This window comes from Urtica dioica, chromosome 3, assembly GCF_054948205.1.
Source record: "Urtica dioica subsp. dioica isolate 48M chromosome 3, U.dioica_male_clone48M_v1_H2, whole genome shotgun sequence".
Lineage (NCBI taxonomy): Eukaryota > Viridiplantae > Streptophyta > Magnoliopsida > Rosales > Urticaceae > Urtica > Urtica dioica.
The window spans coordinates 46,571,718-46,589,867 of record NC_142758.1 but is presented as its reverse complement, the minus strand read 5'-3'; the positions used below and the strand labels follow the sequence as shown (position 1 = coordinate 46,589,867).

Below are 18,150 nucleotides of genomic sequence, written 5' to 3'. Positions count from 1 at the left end.
AGGAAAAGGACACGCAACGACAATAACTTGACAAGCGTGTATGTGGCAAAAGAATGGTACAAAGACGAGCCATTTATTTTGGCAACTCAAGCGAAACAAGTTTTCTACTTGGAAGATAACTTGAATGGTCCTGATTGGCGAATCGTCGAAGAGTGTAATCATCGAAATGTGTGGGATCTTCCTGATATTGACCTCATTCTTGGTCAATCTTCGTCTTCCGTTCAGTTGTCAGTAGAACCGTTAGATTTAGATTCACTGTCAACGCGTCATCAGTCTGCGATACCAGAGCCCGTGAGCAACGACGCAGTGAACTTGTTGGAGAATATTGAAGAAGAAGAGTTTATCGATGATGAAGAAACTGAGGACGAAGATTTGATGGAAGAAGATGATTTGTCAGACGACGATGATTGATAGTATATAACGTTTTTCATTTACTTACTAAATAAATTGATTTAAATCATTAAGAATGCATAACCAAATATTTTTTTTTTTGAATTTCAGATGGCTGCGGCTACAGGAGCTGGAGGCAGCGGAGGCGGGGATGACTTCTTAGCCCGCCTCCCGAATTATTGCCAGTCGGCGCCCGTACGTGATGGCGTCGAAGAAGAAGACGAGGATATCGAACCGGCCGTGCGTGGGCCGACGGTCGGGCTTCGATCTGAGCGTGCACGGCGCCCCGGGGTGAAGGAAGTCGTTGTTTATAACGAGGAGTTTCAGTCGTTCTTGCAGCCAGAGCGCGAGATGGATCCGGATCTCGCGACGTTCGCGAACACGCTCGGGTTGGTCGTCCGAGACAAGATCTCGCCTACGGTCCCAAGGTGGACGAATGCGAACGTGGGGCCGGCGAAGGAGGCCGAGATCCGAGCAGCGATTCGAGACAAGTACGACATTCGAGTCGATGGTGATGCAACCGGGAAGAAGAAGGCGATTGTCGATGCGGCAATCATTCGAGACGCGAAGACTCGTCTTCGCGATTGGAGGCATACATTGCGGTCGTGGTTCGACATCGACTGCAAGAGCAGCGTACAGGTGGCGCGGTCGCTGAAACCGAAGACCGTTAAGCTCGACACCGAATGGGAGACGCTGATACAACGATATACGAGCGATGAATTTAAGGTAATATCGAATCATTTACGTTACTCGAATGTTTATTAAACGATTTGTTATTTACGTGTACGTTTACTTATATTACAACAGGCTATACAAGCGAAGAATAAGGCGAATCGCGCGAAGAAGAAGACGAAGACTCGACAGGGGACGATTGGGTTCTCGACCCACCGCATGAAAAACGTAAGTTTTATGTTTATATGATACATCAAATCGTTAAAATTATCTAACACTTGAAGTTTTGTTTACATGCAGAAGAGCGTCGAGACAGGCGCATTCGAGAGCTTGTTTGCGAACTACAAGCGCCAACATCAGTCCGACAAGTCTGAATGGCTGACTCCTGAAGCCTCCGCACGTTATGTAAGTTTACATTTATTTTTCTTATTTTTCGATTAATATATACTAACTAGTTAATTATATCAGGATCGACTGGTCGCTAGGTTCAACACGTTGCGAGCGGAGGCTGAGCACCAAGGAGCGGACGTTGATATTTCCGTTCTAGAGCAGCAGGCGATCCGCGATATTATGGGTTCGCGGACTGATCACTTGACCGGCGTCGGACGTTTGGTGCCACAGGGAGCACGGATGGCGGCTGAAGTCGCCGAAGTCTACGGTTCGGAGGCTGGGACGTCGCAACCAGGATATGTCTCGCAGGAGGTGTTGGCATCGACCCTCGCCGCGTTCGCCGAGACAATACAGAGTCAGGTGCCCGGCCTCAACCTTAGCTCGTTCATGTCCCAATTTCCGCAGAGTTCGCAGCAGGCTCCGTCATCCCACAGCCAGCAGACTCCGACGGCCGACGTCCACACTCCGACGCCCGACGTCCGCACTCCGACGGGCGGCCAGCAAAGGACTCCCGACGCCAGCCAGCAGACGACGCCCGGCGGACCAAGTCAGTCTACTCCGACGCCGCAGCCTGCAGAACTTCAGCGCCAGCAGAAGAGCGTTTCTCGTCGAGGAGGGGGAAAACGAGTGGCGGGACGACAAAGCAAACGTCGCGACTAGTGGTTTATTAGTTGTTTTGTGCATGTATTTATTATTTACATATTTCTCGATAACCGAAAACGTACGTAACCGGATTTTATATAGTTGTTGATTTGGATAATATAATTTAGTTTTTATATGATTTTTCATTTTAGAATTTCACAACAAAAAAACCGTAAAAAATAAATAATTAACGACGAAAAAAAAAATAATAATAATAATAATTAGCGACGATAAAATCGTCGCTAAATATCATTCACACAACGTTTTAGCGACGACTTTGTCGTCGCTAATTGGCGCGGGAAAAATTCCCGCGTGAATTAGCGACGACAAAATCGTCGCTAAAACTCTGTTTCACAACGAAAAAAACTTCTCGTCACAACATTTAGCGACGACTTCGTCGTCGCTAATTGACGCGGGATTTTTTCCCGCGGTAATTAGCGACGACAAATTCGTCGCTAATTGTCTGTTTCAAAATGAAAAAAAACTTCTGGTTACAACATTTACGGATGATTTTATCGTCGCTAATATCGTCGCTAAATATTTACCGACGATTAAATCGTCGCTAAATATATTTAGGCACGGCGAATTAGCGACGATTTTTATCGTCGCTAATATCGTCGCTAAATACATTTAGCGACGATTTTAGGGTTATTACCGACGAAAAAAATCGTCGGTAAATGTTGTAAATGTTGTAGTGTATTCTTCCGTCCTCGTCGAGTTCTTCTTAAAACTCTCTTGAGCTCTTACAACTTTTCTAGCCTAGTAATCTCTCTATCTTAATGAATGTTGTGAATGTCTCCAAATGAATGAATGAATAAATATATATTGTTGAAATAGAGCTCGTCAGTTCGCCTCCCGTGTTAGCTCGTCACTTCGTCAACTCGTCACTTCGGCAGCTCGTCAGCTCGTCAGCTTCGTCAGCTCGTCACTTCGGCACTCGTCAGTTCGTCAGTTCGCCCTTCCTCCTGACAAGCGTGTCTTCCTCCTGACAAGCGTACCTCGGAAGTCCTAACTCCTTGGAACTCATTTCACATGGGAAAATGTATTACATTTATTTGTAATCTATTTTCTATGTCTTATTTTCTGTGTAACATTTATTACTTTCTATTTCCTAAATAGTATTATTACATGTATCTATTACACTCTCTTGTATCCACCATATGTATAAATAGGTGATACAAATTCATATCAAATATAAGAAATATTCAAAGTCTCGGAACACTCTCTATCTTCTCCGATTCTCTCTTTCTTTATCCTTTCAACATGGTATCAGAGCAGGGAAAATCAACCACCATGAACACCACTTCGACCACCTTTCAGACCACGCCCAATCAGTCTCAATCTGAATCCTTCTCCCAACCTATCACGAGCCACAAACTCAATGGCCACAACTTCCTACAGTGGTCTCAATCCGTGCTCACGTTCATATCGGGACGAGGTAAAGATGACTACCTCACAGGCGTGGCCACATCTCCTGTGATCGAAGATCCGACGTTTAAGAGTTGGAAGGCAGAAAACAGCATGGTGATGTCCTGGCTCATAAATTCTATGCATCCCGAAATCGGAGAAACCTTCCTCCTTTACCCAACGGCAGCAGAAATCTGACAAGCAGCTAGAGAAATCTTCTCCAACTCCGAAGATGTGTCCGAGCTGTTTGAGACTGAGAACACTCTCCACGACCTACGTCAAGGAGAGATGTCTATTACTCAGTTCTTCAGCTCGCTCACACATCTATGGCAGAAGATCGACCTCTACGAACAGCACCAGTGGACCTTCCCCGAAGACTCAAAACTCTACCGCAGGATAGTGGAGACCAAATGTGTGTTTAAACTACTATCCGGTCTCAACCAAGACCTTGATGAGGTCAGAGGTCGGATACTTAGTACAAAACCACTACCATCTCTCCGTGAAGCCTTCTCCGCGGTCAGACACGAGGAAAGCAAGAGGAAACTCATGATGGGAGTTATCCAATCGAGCTCAATTCCGGGCTCATCCTCAGACTCGTCCGCCCTCACCACGCATGGAGACGAAGTACTTGCAGCTCGCGTCTCAACAGAGAGACCTCGCAAACCTCGCCCCTACTGCGATCATTGCAGACGACCTGGACACCTCCGAGAAAACTGCTGGAAGCTGCATGGGAAACCACCGAGCTCGAAGTCAACCCGAGACACTAAGGATCCGAACTCAGTCGGAAACTTAGTATCCACTTTGTCCGCTACCTCGACCTCGACCTCGGACTCTCCCTTCAGCAACGACCAGATCGCTATTCTCCAAAAGCTTGTCCAACAAGTCCAACTCAGTGGAAAACACTCTGGCATTGGTTCTCTAGGTAACTCTTCTAGAGCCCTCAATGTAAGCTCAGAGAATCCCACAGCATGGATTGTCGACTCCGGTGCCACTGATCACATGACTGGTAATTGAAGTCTATTCACAACTTACTCCGCTTGTAATAGAAGCATATCAGTCATCATCGCCAACGGAGCCAAAACTCAAGTCACTGGTATTGGCACCGTGGTCTTGACAAAGTCCATGAGGCTAGACTCGGTGTTCTTTGTGCCTCAACTACAATGCAATCTCTTATCTGTGCATAAGTTCAACCAAGACTCTAAGTGCCGAACTATTTTTGATGAAAGTTCATGTGTGTTTCAAGAACAGGTCACGGGGAGACAGATTGGTAATGCCGAGCTGAGTACCGGACTCTATATCATCAAGCCAGATCAGCCCGCCATGTGTCAGCTCGCCCAACATTCACCCCAGTACAAAGAGATCATGCTTAATCACCTTAGACTAGGGCATCCAAATTTCATGTATCTCAAAAGAATGTTTCCTTCTTTGTTTATCAATAAAAATATCAATTTCATTCAGTGCGACATGTGTGAGTTCGCCAAACATTCTCGAAGCTCGTATCACCCCACCTCGTACAAACCATCTCGCCCATTTGCCACAATTCACAGTGATATATGGGGACCCTCAAAAGTTTCCAATATCACTGGGGTGCGATGGTTTCTTCTCTTTGTTGACGACCACACTAGACTCAGTTGGATATACATGATGAAACAAAAATCCGAAACATCCAACCTCTTCAAAATCTTTCACAAAATGATCCAAACACAGTTCGACACCTCCATCCAAATTGTCCACACAGACAACGCTCGAGATTACTTTAATTCCGAGCTCGGCGATTTCTTCAAAACACATGGCATAATTCACTCCAGCTCATGCGTTTACACCCCGCAACAAAATGGGGTAGCCGAAAGGAAAAAATCGACATATACTCGAGGTTGCCCGAGCCATCATGTTCTCCTCAAACGTCCCATCTCATTTTTGGGGAGAAGCAGTCCTCACAGCCACCTACCTCATAAACAGAATGACGTCTCGTGTCCTTGGCTATAAAATCTCATCCCAAGTCCTTCTAGAGTCATACCCTCACTCTCGACTCATCTCAACTCTACCTGCGAAAGTATTCGGCTGTTCAGTCTTCACCCATTCTTATGACCAAGGTAAACTCGATCCAAAATCTCTCAAGTGCATCTTCCTTGGCTATTCAGCAACTCAGAAAGGCTACAAATGCTATGAACCCCGGTCCCGTAAATTCATAGTCTCCATGGATGTATCATTTCATGAGTTAAGTCCTTACTTCGCCAATTCAGCTCGTCAGGGGGAGAATAATGGAGATGACTTCCCAAATTGGCTCATCATAAACCCAAAATTCACCTCGCCACTTAGTCCACCTAGTTCGCTCCCAAATCCGACCTCATCTGTTCAAGAAATTCCCAGCTCGCCCCACAGTCCGACCTCACCTGTTCAAGAAATTCCCAGCTCGCCCAGTCCGACTCTGATCCCCAGCTCGCAAGCCTCTGAACCATCTCCAAGCGAACTGAACATCACACAGAGTCCGGTACAAGCTCGCGAACAAAATGTCTCTCCGAACCTGAACCACGACACTATTGAACAAGGTAACATCTCATCTCCAGACTTACCAATTGCATTGAGAAAACCTGCTCGGTCGTGTGGTCAATACAGAATAGAGGATTACGTGTATTATGGGAACCCATCTACGGGCTACCAAGCCTATGTGGCGAAGTTAGATGAAGGTAAAGTGCCACAATCCATCGAGGAAGCCCTTCAAAGTCCTGAGTGGCGAGATGCGAGTCATGCCGAGATCCAAGCCCTCGAACAGAATGATACGTGGGATATAGTCGAGCTACCACCAAGCAAGCGAACTGTTGGATGTAGATGGCTCTTTACCATCAAACACAATCCAGATGGGACAGTGGAGAGATACAAAGCCCGCCTTGTCGCGAAAGGGTACACTCAAGCATATGGCATTGATTATCAAGAGACGTTCGCTCCAGTTGCGAAGTTCAATACCATCAGAATCCTCATTTCACTAGCAGCCAACTTAGATTGGCCTCTCATTCAGCTCGATGTGAAGAATGCGTTTCTAAATGGCGAACTGGAAGAGGAAGTCTACATGCAACTCCCACCGGGATTTGACAATGATCAAGGAGCCAACAAAGTCTGCAAACTCAAGAAGTCTCTATACGGTCTAAAACAGTCCCCTCGAGCATGGTTCGGAAAATTCACCAATGTGCTCAAGCGTTGCGACTACGAGCAGAGTCAAGCCGATCCAACACTCTTCTCAAAGATCTCAACACAAGGCAAGCACACCATCCTGAGTGTGTATGTGGACGACATAGTCATCACCGGAGACGACCTAGAAGAGATCAGGAGACTGAAGCAAACTTTGTCATCTGAGTTCGAAGTCAAGGACCTCGGCAGCCTACGATACTTCCTCGACATGGAGGTAGCTCGATCAGAAAAGGGCATCTCTGTTTCCCAGCGCAAGTACACGTTGGATCTCCTCAAAGAAACTGGCATGCTTGGATGTAAACCAGTTGACACTCCAATGGATTCCAATGTGAAACTTCTAGCTCGCACCACCGAGGCCGCCACCGACAAAGAAAGATTTCAGCAGCTCGTAGGAAAACTCATCTACCTAACTCACACGAGACCAGATATTGGATTCGCAGTGAGTATGGTAAGTCGATTCATGAGTAATCCCTCGGAAACTCACATGGACGCAGTCATGAGGATTCTCCAATACCTCAAAGCTGCCCCAGGGACTGGTCTCTCCTTCAAGAAAAGACGAAGTCGAGGTGTCGAAGTGTTCACAGATGCGGACTGGGCCGGATATGTTCCAGACAGACGATCAACATCAGGCATGTGCACATACGTCTGGGGAAATCTTGTTACCTGGCGAAGCAAGAAGCAGTTCGTTGTCTCAAGAAGTAGTGCTGAAGCCGAGCTCAGGTCTTTAGCAAGCGGAGTATGTGAAGGCATCTGGCTGAAGAGAGTTCTCGACGACCTCAAGATCATCATCGAAGATCCAATCAAGCTCTTTTGCGATAATCAAGCTGCTCTCAGCATAGCCAAAAATCCAGTCCATCATGACAGAACAAAACATATCGAGATCGACCGATACTTCATCAGTGAAAAGATTGAAGAAAAAATAATCGATATGGAATACATTCCATCAGGTCGTCAGCTCGCCGACATTCTCACCAAAGCCCTTCCTCGAGCAACCTTCTCCGAGCTATGTAGCAAGCTTGACCTCCTCAACATATACAGTCAAGCTTGAGGGGGAGTGTTGAAATAGAGCTCGTCAGTTCGCCTCCCGTGTTAGCTCGTCACTTCGTCAACTCGTCACTTCGGCAGCTCGTCAGCTCGTCAGTTCGGCAGCTCGTCACTTCGTCAGTTCGCCCTTCCTCCTGACAAGCGTACCTCGGAAGTCCTAACTCCTTGGAACTCATTTCACATGGGAAAATGTATTACATTTATTTGTCATCTATTTTCTATGTCTTATTTTCTGTGTAACATTTATTACTTTCTATTTCCTAGATAATATTGTTACATGTATTTATTACACTCTCTTGTATCCACCATATGTATAAATAGGTGATACAAATTCATATCAAATATAAGAAATATTCAAAGTCTCGGAACACTCTCTATCTTCTCCGATTCTCTCTTTCTTTATCCTTTCAACATATATATATATATATATATATATATATATATATATATATACACCAGAGCTATGTTTATATATACACGGCTTTGGGTTATTGATGCGGGTATTCGTGGAAGGAAATAACCGAGATTCCGACATTTAGTGACGTGATTTCTAATATTTATTTTAGAATATCATGCTATTTATTTGATTATGGGATTTATGGCATTTGTTGCCTTGTATGCTTAGTTTCCTTTATTATTTTGTAACCTCTATATAAGGGGCTACATTATTTGTAATTTCTCAGTTGAGGAATATATAAAATTGAGATTTTGTTTAAGAAAGTCGAATTTTATCTCGCAAAGACGTGTTCTTCGTATTCCGTTATACATCAGTTATTGAAATGTGTTTGTTTCGGTTCTTCTCTTCTCTCTCTGAGGATTTTATAAGCACCTCAAACGTAGGCCTCAAAATATTTTATTTTCCTTATATTCCACCTTGATGAATCAAATACTGTCATTTGTTTTTTTACCTTGGTGCATATCTTCAATCAAGCTTCTCTAAAACGGACAGACTTTGGTGGAAAAAACATGTCCTTTTTAAATTTGTGATCACTGGTGATGCGGCAAATTTCAAAACAGGGTTCAGATTGCTCGTCGAATACCCGAGATTACCCATCACTATTTCGTAGATGACAACTCAAGGGCATGCTTGGAGTCCCTTTAAGCACCGGTCTTGATATGTAACATGTCCTCCCAAAAACTATCCGAATTCATGATTGAGGTGCCATGTATTTTTCTTTACGAGGGAAAGAAACTCTTATCAAGGTCATTATCCAATCAATACAGACAGACACTACTGAGAACCTTTTAAGTAATCCACGAATATCTGAGACCCGATATGGCCAAGGTTTTGACTTTGTTGCTGCTTTTTATAGATCTGTCCCATCTACTTATTCAGCTCAGGCCACTGAAATTATCTCAATCCGGGAAGGTATTATCTCTGTTAAATCCGGTTCCAAATCGGCAGTTATCTTATTCGACAATAGCATGAAGATTTAACAGATGTCATCGTCGCTCGTTGTTCCCTGGTTACAAATTCAAATTTTATATAAAATGCATTACAAAAGTAATGTTACAACGGTTATTTAGTCAAAGCAAGCAAAAGATCGGCCGTTTGGACAGAAAACAAGGATGATTATCTAAGATTTTAATTTAGTGCCAGCATTTAACTTCGTTCTCGTGGAAATTCGTAAAAGAGGAAGCTGATGGAAGCACAAACTACTCTCTGAGTTTTTCAGACCCTACTACCCACTTCATTTTGAGGATACAGAGTATAGTTAAAACTCAAAGCTAATTTAAGAAAAGGACTGTTCTATCATAAATTAAAAATAATAATACTTTTCAGTTAAAAAAAAAGCCTCAGTATACATCGATTTTCAATGGAACGTAGCTTCCCCAAGGGGTTCTCCCTTTACCAGGGTCTCGGTTCCACTACACCTCAAACAAGGCTGATTTAAATCATCATAGGCTTTTACATTACAGAAAAATTAAAGATATATATATGCACAGAAAAATAAATAATAAAAAATACAATTATTAAAGTTTTCAACACTTATGAGGCTCAGTATGAAAACAGCTCTTTCAATCAAGAATTCTCTGAAGCAGAACTGGCATTAAAGCTGAGGTTACATCATCATAGCCTATTGATTAAAAAAATATCTAAAAATAACAAAATATAACAAAGACTGGCTCATATTAAGAAATTCAACCATTAGTTCTCTTTTATGCTTCATTGACAAGTCTCAGAAGCGCGGATAAGCTTAGATCATAGCCAATCTTCAACAAATTATAAAATTAACTACAAAAATGTATGTAGCGGACGACTTTAGAGGCAAAATCATTAGATTAGAGATAAACCCCCACGTGTTGAAACCGCACAAATATTTGCCTCGAGGACTAGCCTTGTTTTCATCGCTCAATTTCCAAAAGATTCGAACTAAAAACAAGCTAAAGGTGTAGTGAGGCAGAGAAAATTAACAAAATAAAAAAAATTACATCGACAATAGAATATCAATGCTGAGATTCGAATGTCGGCGTTACATTGACACAGATTAGGCCGTGGAAATAGTTCGGAGCCAAACTGTAACACTGAACGTCGTCGTTTTAGCACACGCACTGGGGCTTATTCCGTCAATTATTAGGTCAGGGAAGCCCGGGGTGGCACGTGCGAACTCTAGATGTTAATTTCGAATCGACATTGATGAATTGAATTGAAACTATAAAACCCTAGAATTGAGAATAGAGGAATCAAATGAATGAAGATCTGTACCAGAAGACAGGTAACAAAGTGCAAGCAAAACAACGCACAGTGCTGTTTAATTCTGAGAAGAGAAAAACTCGTTGATTTATGCTTCGGAAACTTGAACAACCTTCACTCTTATGAAAGAGTTCACCATATGAAGCAACACAAAAAAAAAAAAACTAATCGAAAAATTGAGAAGAAAAAAATGTCAGAACCCGATCCAACGGACTACGATCAATCGTGCACGGACAAACCATACACGAAAGCGTATACCTATAAATTTATAAGACGGAATTGGTCGGAATATAGAATGCTTTACGCTTCCTTTGACACGTTCCTCTGGATTTCCACAAAGGCTGAAGACGAACGCAACGCCTATGGAAAGCGATGATCAATACCAAACCAGAACGAAATATTTCAAGCAATGCAAATATAAAAGAAATACAAAATTAAGGACATAAGAGGAGATCTGACGATTCAATCCCCGGCGGCTTATTAGGTCTGTTTCTGAATTGTTAGTAGGGTATGGCTTTTATTTATAGATGATTTTTTTTAGTTCAATGCTAGTGAAACGAAGAAGCCCTTCTTGTTTTAAAGCCCAGACAGTCTTAGGGCCGAATAACTTGAGGAGCCAATTTCATCGTGGACGACGTGGCGGGCCGGTGTTGTGGACTTGTTGGTATTCTATACGGATAAATAGGTAGAAATGTAATCCCAAAAGTTTTTAGAGATTTGTAACTAATTTAATTATGCTACTTTAAAGGGAAATGGCCAGATGTAGTAGTCTTTTTAATGATTTGGACCAAAATATAGAGTTTTTTGTTTTGGACACTTTTAGTAGTTGTTTAAGTGAGCAAATACATATTTGCCCTTCTTCTTCATTCTTCACGTTATCTTCTTCTTCTTCTCTCCTCACCCGTGCGACATTGGAGAGCAAACAGAGCAAGGAAAAAAAAAATTCCAGACCACATCATCCAAGCTCTCTTCTCGGCCGGCCACCCAAAATCATCACTGCCACCTTTCCTCGTCTTCCTTCTTCCTTTCCTATTCCCGCGCGCCATCACCGAGTCTCCTCCATCGCGCGACTCACAGCCACCGATCCTCCACCGCGTGCGCGCCAGCCGAGAGACGGGAGAACGCCGCTGCCGAGTCTCCTCGAGCGCTCGACCGCCGTGAAGTGTGCGCCGCCGCGAGCTAGGAAACGTCGGGAGGGAGAGAGAGCTTGTGGAGGAGGCCGGATTTCAGGAACATAGAGAGGTGAGGAGATTTCTTCATATTGGAATCCATGTTGATTAGGGTTAGATTTTGATTTGGGGGTTTTGGTTGTGAACGTGTTTTGATGATTTTAGTTGAAGATTTGAATTGCTTCCGGTGATGATTCTTCTGGTTATGGGTTTGTTCTTGGTTTTGGACGAGTGTTGTTTTGGATTGGGTCTTGGCCGTGAGCTTGGTTTGCTTGTGTGTTTTTGGCCATGAGCTAAGGTTGGCCGTGAGCTTGGTTTGCTTGTTTTTGGTCGTGTTTTACGTTTTGTCCGTGTGGTTCTTTTGGGTGGGAATTCTGAAATGTGTTGTTGTTTAGTGTCTTGTGATAGAAAATCTGAGCCTCGGGAATTCTGAAATTTGAGATTTGATATTCGTTCGGGCTCGGGTTTCTGTTAGTTAATTCTGAGATTGAAATGTGGTTTTTATGACGAGTTAAGTAATTTAGAAATTGACTCAATGTTCATTTCTGAATTTCACAATTCAGTCGCAGATCAAGTCAAAGCGAGCAAAAATCGGCGTAAACTGAGCGCGTCGAAGCCGAATAGTAGTGAATTCAGAAAAAGATTTTAAATCTCGATCTCACTCGTGAGTCGTTTATCGCTTTATAGCGTTAGACTCGAGTTTTAATTTTTGGATTTGAGATTGTATTCAGGGATTATTAATTATTTATTTAAGAATGTTCGAGAATTTAAATTCTGGTTAATTAATTCAGAATTCTCGGTTTGTATGATTTTTCGGATTATTCATTTAATTTATTTAAGACTCGTTAAATTCTCGAACCCCTGAACCGACTCGCAGTGAATCCCGATAATGAACCTTAAGCTCGTCAGCTTCTCCCGAATCATTGACTAATGAGATTTCAACAATTTGAACAACTATTGTCATTTATGTTTAGGAATTATAGACGTCAAAAAGACATAAATTACTGAAATTGTAACATATAATTAGTCATTCATCCATTATTGGAATACACTCCCAAGTTTCAAAAAGACATATAATTAGTCATTAAACTATAATAACTGAAATTAGTTCCAAAAACACATACAACTATAATAATTCATCCATTCCTCTCGGACAAAGGAACTGGACTGTTGCATGTAGTCCGGTTGTGACCAACTTCTCCACATTGCGAACACTTCCTAAGAATAGGCTATTCCCCTTGAGAATGTATCCGTCTCTTCTTCGGTCTACCGACGGCACGTGATCTGTATGTCGGAGGCTTGTCTCTCATTTATACAACAAATATGTTCACTCTCATACCTGAATAAGAAAATTCAAAAATCAGAATAACTTTAGATTGGTATGTATAATTGTAATAAACTGTCATAAATTGTAGACTTATAAGTCTACAGTTAACAACAATTGTAGATATCGACGTCTAGAGTTGTAGTAACTGTAGATTTATAATATCTACAATGAGACTATTTGTATATATGTATATCTACAATTACACCAATTGTAGATATACATGTCTACAATTCTTTCAATTGTAGACATATAGGTCTACACTTTCAGCAGTTGTAGACTAATAAATCTACAACAGCTTAAGGTGTAGACCTATATGTCTACAATTACAAGAATTGTAGACATGTATATCTACAATTACAATAACAACGTATGACGGGGACAGTCTACAATTTCAGAGATTGTAGACATGTATATCTACAATTCAAGAACGCGAAAAAAACTCAAATGTTCAAAAACACGAAGAACAACACACAAACAAACCCAGCAACAAACAACACAGAGACGACGGGTAATGGCACCAACAAACCCAGAACGACACATACCTGAACTAGATCTCCGGCCATGATTTTTTTTGCCTCACCACCGGATCGCGACCATGAACAACCGTCGTGATTTAGAAACAAAGCCATGTGCTGAATCTCAACAAGGTTCATCCTCATGTGCTCATGCGCTCGAGCTCGTCGGTGGTGAGCGAGGACGACCAACATAAAAAGGTAAGCTTTTTTTTTGTATGTCAAAATGAACGAGAGAGAAAAACAGAGGAGAGAGAGAGAGAGCTCTGAGAGGTGAGAGCTTTTTTGGCTTTATGAGCAAGTTTTGGATTAAAATGAACAAAATTAAAAATTAAAGGGCAAAGAGGGTAACAAAGATTTATCTCTCCTCATATTGGTAGTATAATTGTCCAAAAACATGTACCACAACATTTTGGTCCAAACTTTCTAAATGACTACTAGTTGAGGCCATTTCCCCCTACTTTAAACACGTTTTTTTGGATCTAGTCTACGTTTGACAATTTTTAGGGATATAGTCAAATGACTTATGTGTCAATGATTAAGGTCTGATTTGCCCTTATTTATTAACAAATTCGTCACTTTCTCTCTCCTATTTTTTTTCAAATGATTTATTTTTGCATCAAAACTTCAAAAAGGGAAATGGCCAGATGTAGTAGTCTTTTTAATGATTTGGACCAAAATATAGAGTTTTTTGTTTTGGACACTTTTAGTAGTTGCTTAAGTGAGCAAATACATATTTGCCCTTCTTCTTCATTCTTCACGTTATCTTCTTCTTCTTCTCTCCTCACCCGCGCGACATTGGAGAGCAAACAGAGCAAGGAAAAAAAAATTTCAGACCACATCATCCAAGCTCTCTTCCCGGCCGGCCACCCAAAATCATCACTGTCACCTTTCCTCGCCTTCCTTCTTCCTTTCCTATTCCCGCGCGCCACCACCGAGTCTCCTCCATCGCGCGACTCACAGCCACCGATCCTCCACCGCGTGCGCGTCGGCCGAGAGAAGGGAGAACGCCGCTGCCGAGTCTCCTCGAGCGCTCGACCGCCGTGAAGTGTGCGCCGCCGCGAGCTAGGAGAAACGTCGGGAGGGAGAGAGAGCTTGTGGAGGAGGCCGGATTTCAGGAACATAGAGAGGTGATGAGATTTCTTCAGATTGGAATCCATGTTTATTAGGGTTAGATTTTGATTTGGGGGTTTTGGTTGTGAACGTGTTTTGATGATTTTAGTTGAAGATTTGAATTGCTTTCGGTGATGATTCTTCTGGTTATGGGTTTGTTCTTGGTTTTGGACGAGTGTTGTTTTGGATTGGGTCTTGGCCGTGAGCTTGGTTTGCTTGTGTGTTTTTGGCCGTGAGCTAAAGTTGGCCGTGAGCTTGGTTTGCTTGTTTTTGGCCGTGTTTTACGTTTTGTCCGTGTGGTTCTTTTGGGTGGGAATTCTGAAATGTGTTGTTGTTGTTTAGTGTCTTGTGGTAGAAAATCTGAGCCTCGGGAATTCTGAAATTTGAAATTTGATATTTCGTTCGGGCTCGGGTTTCTGAATATATGGGACCTTCACGTTACCAAGTAAGGCATGGATTATATTTTGAGGGCTGTTTACACGTTCTTAGCTATAACACATGGTAGTAAAATTTGAGGTGATATTATTTCGAATTGTTTAGTGAACTCAAATACCTTCTCACGGCAGCTTATTTATCAGCTCTAGCCAAAGTCTTATCAATCACTTTGAATGGAACCCATGTTGCAGTTTCATACTCGTTAGCCCTTGGTTTTTTGTGAAATTAAACCTATATCAATAACATCAAACCCCCTAGAATAGCGTTCTTGCTGTTTAGACAAATTCTTGCCAATTGAAAGGTGAAGACTAAGCTGACTATAGAGGACTTCCTGGGATAATACCCTTTTAGAATTGTTTTGGCTACAAAGACTATAGATAATGAGATAGCCCTTTTTAGGGAGTTACTGTGTGAGATAGAGTGGTAAGTAAGTTGTTTTGACTATCATTTTTATTATTCAAGATAATGAAAAATACACACATTCTTAGCTAATTCTTTGGTTTATGATTCAAAAGTCTGCTCTTATTTTTTGCAGTAAGATTGGGAAGCTTACACTTGTACGGCTGTTGAGTGCCTGTGATTCTATTTTATCCCAATCACCCTGCAGAACAGCTCACTCCAAAGAAGTTCGGAAACTTTACAGTGTTTTGGTGGAGCTAGATAGCGATCACTCGTGTTACTACAAGGACGAAAGTAGTTTTGTGCTTCTACAGCAGGTTACTTTCTCTACTTACACCGAGAAAAATGATTGGACGAGCCATTTGGTTTATTCTTAGCCATCCGCTACTAGTAATAGGAAAAAATTACTTGGCATTAAATGATGCTTCTCCTTGTACTGTGTTTTTTTACCCCCGACATGTTTCTGAATCCATAATTTAAAATTGAAGTATATTCTGCCATTCATTACAGTATCTTTGGCAAAAATTTATTAGAGTGAACTTTTTAGTGCTGCTATCTTTTAAGGCCTGATCATGCTTAAATTATGAAAAATAGATGAGCACTTTGATGTTCTGCTCGTTATAATATGTTTTAATATATGACATGCTATACCATTTAATAATATGATGTTGTTGCTCGGTATAAACAATCTTTGATTAATAATAGAGTAATGAACACAGCTTGATATTTTATTTTTCTAATAAATCAATTACTAATTGTAAACATATATTACTAGGGTTGTGACCCGAAATCGATGAACCGAGTAATCATTGCTTTTTTTTTTAATTTCTTAATACAGACCTTTGACTACAATGGATACTTTTCTGGAGCCAATTCCAATAAGCGATCACGAGGAAGATGATGAAACTACAAACAACACTCAAAGTAGTCAAACAATTTTGGGGAAGAGAAAGCCTAAAAGAAGATCTGAGGTATGGAACCATTTTGTCAAACCATTTATTTGTAATTATTGTCAAGAAGACTTTGCATGTCATGGAAAGAAGCATGGTACGAGCACTTTGAATTCTCATATGGGAAGGTGTAAAAAATTCCTGGGAAGGCAAGAGAAAGATGATCCAAAGCAAACAGTTTTGATACACAAAAACGAGAGTGGTGACATGGTTAGTAATTTGACGATCGCTAACTTCACTAAGGAAAAAGGTAGGAGGGCTTGCGTTGAGTACATAGTTGGTGCCGAGTTACCTTTCAAGCACATTGAGAATTGTTTTTCAAACAATTTTGCTTCACCATTCAGCCTAGACTTGCTCTTGTTTCTCGAGTTACGGTGGCTAGATATGTGTATCAAACATATTTGGAAGAAAAAAAAATATGAAGACAATCTTGCAAAAGTATAGAGTGTCTCTAACTATAGATACATGGAGGTCTATTCAAAATCTAAACTATATGTATGTTACCGTTTACTTTATAGATGACAACTGGAAGTTGCATAAGAGGATCATCAATTTTTTCCTTGTTCCGAACCACAAAGGAGATACTATTGGAAGAGAGCTTGAGACATGTAGCCGCGAATGAGGAATTACAAAAGTAGTTTCAGTCACAGTCGATAATGCTTCCTCAAATGATACAACGTTGACTTACCTGCAAAGAAGACTCCAAGACATCCCCGATTGTGTTCTTCTGGATGGTAAGTCTTTGCATATTCGTTGCTGCGCTCATATAGTGAATTTGATTATAACTGAAGGTTTGAAGGAAATCGATGATTCTGTTGAGATGATCAGAAATGCAGTGAAGTTTGTTCGGTCTTCTACAACAAGAGCAAAGAAGTTTGATGAATGCGTCGTTGAAGAAAAAATCGACTTTAAGGCTGGTTTGTGCTTAAAATGTTCCCACCCGATGGAACTCGACATATCTTATGCTAGAGATAGCAATAAAATACCAAAAGGCATTTGATATGATGGTTGTTGATGGAAATTACGAGAACTATTTTAGAGAGAATGAAGATGGGAAACAACGGAAAGGGCCTCCAACTGATATCGATTGGGAGAAAGCAAAAGAGTACGTTACTTTCTTGAAGACATTCTACGAGGTAACATTGAAGTTCAGCGGGACACACTACATGACGGCGAATTTGTTCTTCCGTGAAATCTATGAAGTTCGACAGTTGTTAACAATACTAAAGTCAGCACAAACAAGTATTTTAAGAAACATGGCTTTCAACATGAAGGCTAAGTTTGATAAGTATTGGGGTGATGCGGAAAAAATCAATGACATGCTGATTATTGCCGCTGTTCTAGACCCTCGATACAAGATGGGACTTGTGAAGGTTTGTATCGAAATAGCAACACGTGAAACGATAGAGGCTGATATGGTGTGCTTTCGAATTAAAGAGAAGTTGCAAGACTTGTTGAAGTTTTACAATGAGAACCATACATCTACCAAAGAAAAACAATTGTCTCAATCGCAGCCAATTCCTCAAAACAAGAGTTGTACTTCGGCCGTCTTGAGTAGACTTATGGAAACTTGTGATTACAGTCATGATGCTAGGAACGAAGTTGATGTATACTTGATGTAATCGCGCGAGCCGCTTGTTTTGTCTGTTAAGTTTGATATACTTTTATGGTGGAAGTTGAATAGCTCAAAGTATCCAACTTAATCATCCATTGCTCGAGACATCTTAGCAGCTCAAGTTTCAACTGTTGCTTCTGAATCAGCATTCTCTACAAGTGGTAGAGTTCTTGATAAATTCCGAAGTTCTTTGCACCCAAGAAT

General features: G+C 41.5%; 1 protein-coding gene and 5 non-coding genes across 6 annotated transcripts; 1 reads left to right on the top strand and 5 right to left on the bottom strand.

Moving 5' to 3' along the window:
• The first annotated feature begins 501 nt into the window (after positions 1-501).
• LOC149403188 (uncharacterized) lies at positions 502-2,124 on the top strand. The gene is made up of 4 exons (XM_089608655.1): positions 502-1,116; positions 1,198-1,290; positions 1,363-1,467; positions 1,531-2,124. Exons 1-4 carry the CDS (start codon positions 502-504, stop codon positions 2,110-2,112), a joined length of 1,395 nt encoding a protein of 464 aa, XP_089464781.1. The 3' UTR covers positions 2,113-2,124.
• A 7,193-nt stretch (positions 2,125-9,317) lies between these two features.
• LOC149403187 (small nucleolar RNA snoR97) lies at positions 9,318-9,429 on the bottom strand. Its single transcript, XR_016296243.1, has one exon. It is a non-coding gene; the product is annotated as a small nucleolar RNA snoR97 (small nucleolar RNA).
• Positions 9,430-9,723: 294 nt separating this feature from the next.
• LOC149403186 (small nucleolar RNA Z223) lies at positions 9,724-9,814 on the bottom strand. Its single transcript, XR_016296240.1, has one exon. It is a non-coding gene; the product is annotated as a small nucleolar RNA Z223 (small nucleolar RNA).
• Positions 9,815-9,855: 41 nt separating this feature from the next.
• Positions 9,856-9,943, bottom strand: LOC149403185 (small nucleolar RNA U36a). The gene has a single exon (XR_016296258.1). It is a non-coding gene; the product is annotated as a small nucleolar RNA U36a (small nucleolar RNA).
• A 251-nt stretch (positions 9,944-10,194) lies between these two features.
• LOC149403184 (small nucleolar RNA snoR134) lies at positions 10,195-10,339 on the bottom strand. Its single transcript, XR_016296256.1, has one exon. It is a non-coding gene; the product is annotated as a small nucleolar RNA snoR134 (small nucleolar RNA).
• Positions 10,340-10,430: 91 nt separating this feature from the next.
• Positions 10,431-10,575, bottom strand: LOC149403183 (small nucleolar RNA snoR137). Its single transcript, XR_016296257.1, has one exon. It is a non-coding gene; the product is annotated as a small nucleolar RNA snoR137 (small nucleolar RNA).
• Positions 10,576-18,150: the final 7,575 nt, after the last annotated feature.